At 40.8% G+C, this 9,815-nt stretch overlaps 2 protein-coding genes across 2 annotated transcripts; one reads left to right on the top strand and one right to left on the bottom strand.

Moving 5' to 3' along the window:
* Positions 1-339: 339 nt before the first annotated feature.
* On the bottom strand, positions 340-3,723 carry LOC115204147 (histone chaperone asf1b-B). Its single transcript, XM_029769507.1, has 4 exons — positions 3,179-3,723; positions 2,301-2,416; positions 1,689-1,865; positions 340-1,191 (listed from the first exon to the last, which is right to left on the bottom strand). Exons 1-4 carry the CDS (start codon positions 3,285-3,287, stop codon positions 1,000-1,002), a joined length of 594 nt encoding a protein of 197 aa, XP_029625367.1. The 5' UTR covers positions 3,288-3,723; the 3' UTR covers positions 340-999.
* Positions 3,724-4,824: 1,101 nt separating this feature from the next.
* LOC115204153 (protein crumbs homolog 3) lies at positions 4,825-9,552 on the top strand. Its single transcript, XM_029769518.1, has 4 exons — positions 4,825-5,217; positions 6,176-6,410; positions 8,021-8,064; positions 8,179-9,552. Exons 2-4 carry the CDS (start codon positions 6,311-6,313, stop codon positions 8,386-8,388), a joined length of 354 nt encoding a protein of 117 aa, XP_029625378.1. The 5' UTR covers positions 4,825-5,217; positions 6,176-6,310; the 3' UTR covers positions 8,389-9,552.
* Positions 9,553-9,815: the final 263 nt, after the last annotated feature.

The raw sequence follows: 9,815 nt of genomic DNA, 5'->3' as shown, positions 1-9,815 counted from the left end.
TTACAATTACATTCAGTAAACTCTGAAGTCAATGACAAGAGAACAGGATTCAGTGAAAAGGGGAGATTTGCATGTTAACATTTTCACAATTTTGTCTTGAACACAGCTGTAATTCAAATTGCATGGCAACAAGCAAGCCAGGCTATTAATTTCAAAATGTGCACTATAGGTGAGCATACTACTCTACAGATATTTATGAATGTAACAAATAGTCGAGGAAGCCCCACCCATTATTTTCATTGCAAAACCCTTCAAAGTTGAAAAAAGGTAATTCTCCTAGAGTTCCAACATCTGCCATTTTCATCACATCTCAAAGCTTGTCAGGGACAATCACACGCATCACATAACAAAAAGATATTTATTTCAAAAACAAAATGGCACACAGGAAAATAAACATATGTACATACCATTATTAGCACCCCCCCCCAATCCAAAAGTCTCCCAAAACACCAACAGGGAAAAGTGTAACTCAAATGCTATAAGGACCATAACTACTGAAACACAATGGCTCAGAAAGTACAAAAGAATACCACCATTATTTTCCTTCCTGCAACTTGGGTCATTTCTTCCTCCATTTTGCTTCACCAGTGTCATAATCCTGTTGGTATTTACATCATATAATTAACAGCTGACTAATTGGTGTGAATCAGTATTTCTGCCAATTAGCTGCTAACCATCTATGGAAACTTGGATACTTCAGCTGTCGCCCTGTTGATAGTATTAAAAATGAAGGGATGAATTAGTTTTACAATTTTTTTTCACCACGTTATAGACATGAAAGTGAAAAACTTCCAATAGATAATAAAGATTACTCCAGAAAGATTGTCTTGGTTGCAAGACACTGTAGTCCAAGGTGGGAGTGTGCTGTTGACAGTTTCTGGGAAATAAGGGCAGCTGTAAGGCAAAGCTGGCTGTACATCCAAGTCAGAATGTCCATGTCCATTCTTCTGCTTATAGTGTTGGGTTGATCAAAGATTATGTGTATATGCATGTTTCCCTCTACAAGCAGTCCATAGAGTTGTCAGGTAGCAACCCTATGGGTGGGGCCTTGCCCGGGAGGCAAGATGGGGGCAGCATAGAGTTGGGGGCAGGATCCACATTCTCTGAGTCTTCCATCCTTTCTGCACACCCTTCCCAGTTGATATGGAATCTTGTTACACGTGGGTTTGAAGCCAAAATATTTCTCTGGAGCTGGAAGACAAACAGCATTAAGGGGGAAATTATTCAGTAGATGTACTTATATTTGCAATAAGACATGCTCCATTTTTACATTATACTAAAGCCTGAGCAGTACTGTGGCACACGTCTCCCTGATGAGTGAGCGGAGTTTGCACTTTAAGACCAATGTATTAATGGATATTTCGCCCTTCCACAACGCAAAGCTTTAATTTCATTCCAAAAAGTTGTCCCCTCTCCTCTGCCATCATTCATTCCCCTTCATAGATCTGATCAAAATTGGTAGGTGTAAGCAATAGCTCCACCTATTTTACTCAATATTAATGTAACAGTCCTGTCAGATCTGTGAATGGTAGTGAACAAGGGCAGATGGGAGGGAACAAGTAAAGTGCAAGTAAGCATTTCGTTGGACGGTGTATACCTTATGTATCCTGTACATACGACTAATAAAACTTGAACATCTTCCTGGAAGGAAGCACAGTCAAGCACACCCATTGAGTTTCCTCCTTTACCTGTCCATAGTCAGGTTTTATGGGTGGGTTTTCCCGCAGCTCAGGGTCGGTGTACTCGTTGTTGACGTAGTACCCGATACGAATGAACTCCTGTCCACGGTATGTACAGGTGATTAGCGCCACAGTTACACCGACAGCATCACTTTCTGGAATCAGACCCGTGTTTGGGGCATCCGCCTGTTGAAGGATAACATACTGTAGATGAGGTGCAAGGAGGAAGGCAGGAGAAGAGCGGGGTAAGAGGGAGGGTGTAGTTTCTATATCTGGTTTCTCCAATACAGCACCGGTGTGTCGCTAGTGATTATGTTATAAGCCCAGTGTTATTTTTTTGGGAACGGTTTCCATCGCTAGGGCTGTCACTAAGGACAGAATCAACAACCTCTGCATCATCAAATCAGTTGCTTTTTCAAATCAGTTGCTTTTGTTCACAGTTGGCCATTGTTATGTAAATTATATCTGAAAAGTACCAGTGGCCTGGCCTTGGCCCCAAGTCAGAGCAGGTCCACTGGGAGAGAGAGAAATGAAGAGGGGCAAGGAAAGCTGCACCCAGACTACTGCTGAAATAACATTGTTAGTTACTGCCATCTATAAATAAAAAATAAAAAAACTCACCTGGAACACAAACATGTGCCTCCCGGCTGGTACTGGGCCAACCAGAACAGAGTCAAGGGTCTGGTCATACTCTTCACTCTCTGCTGAACCCACATATATGATCTTCCACTCAAGATCTGCAACACAGAAAATTATAATGTCTCAAATCACTGTCTTCCTGCCCACAAACTCAGTTCGAAACTTTGGAGAAAGCAAGGAAATAGCTGGAATGAAGACTGCTTTGGTCAGCATGCTGTTATCAATGACACCTGTGAAATGATTTGATTGTTTGGTAGATAACGCAAGGCAAGTGGACATGTCAATGTGTGTTCTAGAAGTTAACGTTAGTTACCTCCGTCAGAATTCCCCGCCGCCCGCCAACCAAATATAAACAAAAGTTGGACACCATTCTGGCTAAGCTAGCCAGCTAGAGGCAAAATAGCCAAATAACTAGCAATATCAACTAACTGGCAATATCAACTAACTGGCAATATCAACTAACTACATCGTGTAGCTAAACACATTCTTTTAAACGAGCAACTCTTTGTTCAGTAGACATAAGGAATTAATTAACCATTCTTTGCCACCTGTCGAATAATTACTTCGTTAATTCTCATCTGACGATTTATGGCAAATTTGCTAACGTTACCTCGCTAGCTAAATTGCCAGTTTGAACATAACGTAGTTGATAATCTCAGAGCTAGCTAACTAGCGAGATTCTCAACTAGGCTAGCTACTTCATGTTCAAACTGGCAATTTAGCTAGCGAGGTAACGTTAGCAAACTAGCCATAAATCGTCTAATGAGATTTAGCTAGCGAGCTAACGTTAGCAAGCTAGCCATAAATCGTCAGATGAGAATAAACAAAGTCATTATTCGACAGGTGAGCACAACACTTACCTTCTGGCAGGTCTTCCATGCACTCAAATGTTATTTCGAATTGAAATGGGTTTCCGAATCGACTCGGGTTATCGAGGACAGCGACATTTAGTACTTGAACCTTCGCCATTATTGCGGTTCCTGCTGCGAGTGACAGACACGCTGGCTGAGTGGCTCGCAAATTTTCCTGGGGAAGGTTTCAGGCCTCAACAATGTAGCAACTAGCAAGCAATGTTCTCACGCAGCGTACACTAAGATAAATTCTATCACTGAAGAAATTCGGTTGTTGTATTTAAAAATGCATCTGATTTCGCAGGTTGACAGCTACGCTTTAGTGTAATTTTGAAATGACTAGGTATATATATATATATATATATATCGTGTTGTTATGATAGCCTGCTATATGAGCCAATCATTTCTACAGAAATTGTATTTTTTAAAGAAAGTGCCATTAATTTTTTAAGTATTTACTGTTATCTGGAATATTCCTCTGAATAGTTTTGTTAAAAACAGCTATTTCAAAAACCACCCGCCAGTAAATTTCACAAAGCCACCAAAATGTCGAATGAAATGGGGCGGGTGTTTTTTCTGTTCTAAACGATGATTCGCTGGGTAGAACAACAGTAAAGCTATGATTGGCAAGCAACGAGTACCTTGTTCTGGAACAGCGCCACAAGACGCGTGCAATTACAAAACGTTTCAGGTAGAAATTCAATTGACACGTCCCTACTGCCCCATGTACCCCACAGCTTTGGCCAAAGCAAACAAACACAACCACTGTACCAAATTCGGCCACTCTTTTAGGTGGAAACATGTCTACATTCCAGTCTGGAGTGAAGAGGAAAGTCCCAAGACTATTTCATTTTTGGTCCCATAATGTCTACACTACATTTGTGTGTGTTTCAGTGGATTTGTGTATATGTGTAGGGCTCTAGCAATTGATGATGCATACTTCAAGTTTATGTTGTGTGCGGCAATACATGGGAGACCATTAACCGAATGACCTACCAGAGATACTTTCTGCACACATAATGATGTGACTAATCAGTGCTTTTTGCAGACTGCAGAATGTAGGCCTACATAACATACACTATTGGGGTGGTTATGGGTTGACAATCAACCACACCAAATACAAACATGGAAATAGAATCATACATTGAACAGATTGTGTTTTCTATGCCAGTCTTCAGTCACATTCTGGCATAGGCCTAGATGAAACTGTGATTAGGCAATGATTAAGGGACCATGATTAACTGTGCTTATGGTATTTCAGGATTTATTTTTATCTTGCTTTGAGGATAGGGTCAGCTAGAAAAATATAATTGCTCTCCACTAGAGGTCCTAAAACTGCAAACAAATTCTCACCATGCACTCACATGAAACATGTGTCCCTTAAAAACAGGATTTTAAAAATGTTCAGTGTTTACTCATTGGGCCTGAACATATTTCACAGCCTTTTATCTTTCTTTTGCAGATGGAAAAAAAGGTAGATGAACACTTTCAAGGCTTCAGACACACATCAATAGAACAGTAGAACTTGAGAAAGGGTCCCATAGAACTCTAATAGTTAAGGATCCATAATGAGTGAGAGAGCGTGAGCAATGGGAGGAAGTAGGCCCCATTGAGCAGGTGGATGTTTGTCCACTAGTCTGGTGCCTCATCATACAAAGGTTATCTGTCTCCTGTGCCACAGGTTGATACTGGGCTCAGGTACTGTAACACGAGACTGAAGTGAACCATGTGACCATAGGGGCGATGTGAAGAGGGAATTAAAAAAACTGTTTTACATAGTTAAACCTATACAGGTAGTCTACGGTGATATATCAAAATAAACCCATTCAGCCAGTAAAACGGCTTTGCGATCGGATTTAGTTTGCAGATTATTTTTCAGACATTGTTGGGAGAGGTTTAATCATAAACACGTCCTAACATATGATCCAGTTTCGGTTCACCCACTCACTCGATTAGGTGAGGCGGCGGAAGCGAGACGTTGTTTTTTCGCAAGGAGTTGGATTGATCCCGGTTGCCTAAAACGGATATCAACATTATTCGGTGAAAAGGTGTGTATAATGTTCTGTAAAGGTCTTTGTATAATAAAATCCTATACTTCTTGTATTATTAGATCGACTAATTTGTTGTGGAGCAGGAGTGCAGTTTCTCTTTACATAAAATGGCTTGGAAGTATTGGAAATGAATTATGGGGCACTATAAATCCTATACTTTACAATACTTTTATAAGGCTTTACTTTTATTTCGATAGGATGCTACTTTCACAACATTTACTAAGAATATGATTTATGAATTGTCATTTGTTATCTCAATGCCCTCCCTCCCCACCTCCCTGAACAGGTGCAATTGTTCACATATACCACTAGTTTTACTAAGTCAGCCCACCTTAAACGTTTCATTTGGCGTATAGGCCTATATGTCTCAAACAAATGATTCTGAATGTGCCTTGAAGGGACTGAAAACTTCACTCACATTTTTTGGGGGATGGTCATGTTTTGACATGGTGCTGAATGAATTACAATTGTAATTTTGCCTCTAAGGTCAAATGTACATTTTAGTCATTTAGCAGATGCTCTTATCCAGAGCGACTTCCAGGAGCCATTAGGGTTAAGTGCCTTGCTTAAGGGGACAACGTCAGATTTTTTATCTAGTCGGCTCAGGGATTCTAACCAGCGACCTTTCAGTTACTGGCCTAACGCTCTTAACCGCTAGGCTACCTGCAGCCCTATCCATTTCCGGTTGGACAGTTTTTGACAGTCTGAAATGTTTATAATAACTTGATTCATTATGTTCTATTGTATTGTCATGGTATGCGATAATTGTTTCTCCTGGGACTTACAATGATTCTATGCCGAATGAAGTATAGAAAGCTGTTATGATTTCATCTTCTCTTACATTTTATGTCACTTTATGAACCAGACTCAATAACATTGGGGTTTCAATAGAGACTCGGGCTCAGTGTAGCTCCATATGAACTGCTCTTTTTTTCTTTAACACTATCACCTTCAGCTCTTTAGAGCGGCCCTGGAGACTGACGCCGGTGTGCTTGTGCTGCTGAGCACTACTCCTGATGAAATGGCCCCTTGCTGATGTCCAGGCGTCCCCTTGATGATGGTCTACTCTCTTTAGAACCCATTGGTTTGAATGGAGATGGCACTGCTCCCAGACATGACGGCCTGGCCTGGTCTCCTGGCTGGGAGTGTCCTACTCCTGGTCTTGGGGAGTAATCCTTCCTGGGTTGTGGGTGAGTCATGCCACTACCTCTACAACCCCCCCCCCATCCTTCTTGTGAAATAACCCCATCACCACCACACTGGATTGTCTCTGACCACAGACAAACAATCTACTGTACGACTGCTTGGAACGATATGCACAAAAGCAGGTTGCACACATTTCTAGGCATTACTCAATAAAAACTAAAGCATGCAGTAACATGCCAACAGGTTGTACAACTATTTTGTAATGCGTGAGAGCTTTGGGTAGGAACCATTGGTATGAAAAGCTCTGGTACACCCACTTTTCTTAATGCGGACATGTGATTTCTCTGATAGACGTATGGTAATACATAATGCTCGTATTTGTAATGCTTTATTACTTGTTATAAAGTACGTATGAGCCCTTATATGTTATATTTTACACTGCTAGTCGTCAGTGCACTGAACTGTTAGTCAGGATCATTATCAGATGATAGTAAGACGTTATAAGGGGTTTGTATGTGCTTATAGAACGTTTTCACAATGCATTATAGCTGTATGTTACCCAGCAAGAAACAATAGATAAAGCTGCCCTTAGTGGTTGTTCTGAGTGCTCTTCTGCTTTTCTGGTAATGGGACAACACTGAACAATGGCTGCACTCCAATGCAGACACCTCCAAGCTGTAAGTAATGTCAACTGTAGTTAGTTTGCTACAATAAACGTATCTGGCTGCCACTGCTACAGGAGGTTTTTCGGTGTCTCAATTTGAGCAAAAGCTGTGCCCCTCCCCCAAACAACCTACCCTTGTTTTTTGTTATGAAGGTGTACTTTTGCCCCTGGGGGAGTTTACTATTTTACTATTTGCACTAGCCAATCATTAACTTAGTTTGAAGTTGAAGTTTTCTAAGCAAGACATCTACTGTGAATTAATAGTCAATAATCACTTTGACACCGCACTGACATGGAAACCAAAATATAATAGTGCTTTTCCGGATACTTCAACTAGTAAAACTGTTCAGGGGCTGAGCTTCACTGACCACGGGCAAAGGCCGCATTCCAAGTCCTCTCCTCCCCCTCTCCTACATTCAAGTAGTTACTGTGCGGGATGTCACAGAGTAATCACATGGCTTGTCATGGAGAAAGTGCCTGAAAAAAGCACTGGACTTGAGGAACTCAGTGATCCTATTGCATTGCAATAGGCTATTATGTTATCAATCTAAAAATGACATCAACTTCCATCTTTCTGTTTTGTTTCCCCCTCCCCCTAGGCTGTAAATAAATTACTCTTAACTGTATTTCAGTAACTGGATGTGTAAAAAAGTTTGCTTATTTGTTTATTATGATCCCCATTAGCTTTTGCAGAAGCTGCAGCTGCTCTTCCTGCGGTCCACAAAAAACACAAAACATGAAAAGTTACAAAACACTGATACAGTCACAAATTAAAAAAACAACGATATGCAAACAATACAACTAAAAAATAATACAAACAATACTCATATACATGCTTTTACATGTGCATGTTGTTCTGGTATGTGGTCATGTGTGGACATGTAGGTTATTGCCTCAGAGCATCACACGTGTCATTTCTATCACCTGCACTTCGTATACAGTGTGTCATTTTAAAATGACCTGAGTGGTAATCATTCATGTTTTCTACAGGGGACAACACAACTAATAGATTACCCTCTAACACAACTGCCCCAGTGAGTAAGCTGCTGCTATCTTTATCTCTGTTTTTGTTAGAGGAAATTAAACCAGAAGTATCCAGAGCTTTATTTGTGAGATTGACTACCACCCCTGTGTTGTTCTGCCTCTAGGGACCCAACATTGCAGCTATTGTGGCCCCGACTGTTATACTGGGGCTGCTGGCCATAGCGTCTGCTGTGCTAGTGTGGCTTTTCTGCGTGGTGAGGAAAAAGAGGCAGACTGAGGGGACGTACCGGCCCAGTGCTGAGGAGCAGACGGGGGCCAGCAGTGTTGAGACACCAGACGCACTCAAACTGCCCAAGGAGGAGAGACTCATCTGAGCCTAGTCTCTCAGAAGTCGCTCAGCACCTGTCCTGTACATCCAAGCAACAGCAAAATCCTGATGACTGTAGAAGCTCCACCTAAAGAGCTGATGATTACCTAGATATTAGAGGATCATGACACAACGTTGACAGATACAGGATGGGACGAGAGGTACACAGCACCTAGCCCTGGAAGAGGAGGCCCAGGCACTGTGTACTGTACGTATTGCAAGCACATGGACTAGTGCTAGTACAGAACCCAGACACAGACGTTGGGATAGCTACTACAAATACCACAGCCCGCAACTAGAACAACTAGATCTAAGGTTCATGAGGCTCTGACTGCTTTCTCTATGGTGTGTTATTTAATAGCACTGGCATATTTGAATGGGATAGACATGTACACAATCATTCAAATGGTCATACTGGAAGAGGAACCAAACCATCACCTGCACTATATGGAAGAGGACCAGTATTCAGTCCCTGCTCATACTCGTCTTTGGTAAATACATTTCAGTCTGAGTATTTCAGTCCTCTGTCGAGGCAATTTGGCCCTCTCAACAGCTACTAAAAGACTGGATACAGTCTAACTGCTATAATCGTAAGCAGACTGTTGTTACCTGTGCTACCTTGATACATGCAAAAAATGATATTGGAATGTAATGTAAATGTTTGAATAAATTCCTTATAGATGACTTAAATGTATAGCGTGCAATAATATTTGTTTAACCACTATTGATTGTCAGAAAAGCATTTCATTGTCTAGATTTTTACACTGATTACTTACCTCAATACATTTCTCACTACTGAATCAGTCCTGTATCTAGCTTTACAGATAATGACACTGTAAGCTAATATTATCTAGAAAACATTTCTCCCAGTGGGATATTCTCTGTTTGCGGATACTGTGTGCAGAACAAATAATTATGTCATTATTAATATTTAAGCACAAAATGAATGATTGTTTACATTTGAATAATTGTATTGTAGTATTTCAGAATTGTTACATTAATTTAACATTGGCTGAAATGTGATTCATGTGTGTTCTTACCAGTACGCTGTTTGTATGTTGCAAAGCCTATGATGGGATTCAATTCTCATCATGTAGAGTTGTTTCACAATGTCATGACATATTTATCTATTGTAGCCTACATGTTAAATAAATACTAATAGTCATTTTTAGAATTGGCCACCTCAGTAGATTTTCTTTGCATAATCAGTGCTGGACTTTGATCAGATGATGTCAAGACCTGCTTCTGTCTCTCTCTCTCTTGTGAAAACACAACCAGACTTCTATGAGGAATTAACGAGAGGGGAAAAACAGAAGATAGAGCATCGTATCAGCTGACATCATGTATCAGACATCCCTAAAATGGTGAGTGTGAAGTGTATGAGAAATAACGCACTTGCTCAGCATGCAGACCTTAAGAGTCAGCTTTCGGTGA

The sequence above is a fragment of the Salmo trutta genome, chromosome 1 (assembly GCF_901001165.1).
Source record: "Salmo trutta chromosome 1, fSalTru1.1, whole genome shotgun sequence".
In the NCBI taxonomy this organism is placed as follows: domain Eukaryota; kingdom Metazoa; phylum Chordata; class Actinopteri; order Salmoniformes; family Salmonidae; genus Salmo; species Salmo trutta.
Note: the sequence above shows the minus strand (reverse complement) of the source record. Positions and strands in the feature narration are given on the sequence as shown.

What these genes read in the sequence shown, in the direction of transcription:
- LOC115204147 (XM_029769507.1), bottom strand. Translation starts at nt 3,287, where the DNA reads ATGGCGAAGGTTCAAGTACTAAATGTCGCTGTCCTCGATAACCCGAGT. An exon ending in GGCACATGTTTGTGTTCCAG is followed by an intron (nt 1,866 to 2,300) that starts GTGAGTTTTTTT and finishes ATCCTTCAACAG; the next exon opens with GCGGATGCCCCAAACACGGG. An exon ending in TAAAACCTGACTATGGACAG is followed by an intron (nt 1,192 to 1,688) that starts GTAAAGGAGGAA and finishes TTTGTCTTCCAG; the next exon opens with CTCCAGAGAAATATTTTGGC.
- LOC115204153 (XM_029769518.1), top strand. Translation starts at nt 6,311, where the DNA reads ATGGAGATGGCACTGCTCCCAGACATGACGGCCTGGCCTGGTCTCCTG. An exon ending in TAATCCTTCCTGGGTTGTGG is followed by an intron (nt 6,411 to 8,020) that starts GTGAGTCATGCC and finishes TGTTTTCTACAG; the next exon opens with GGGACAACACAACTAATAGA. An exon ending in CCTCTAACACAACTGCCCCA is followed by an intron (nt 8,065 to 8,178) that starts GTGAGTAAGCTG and finishes TTCTGCCTCTAG; the next exon opens with GGACCCAACATTGCAGCTAT.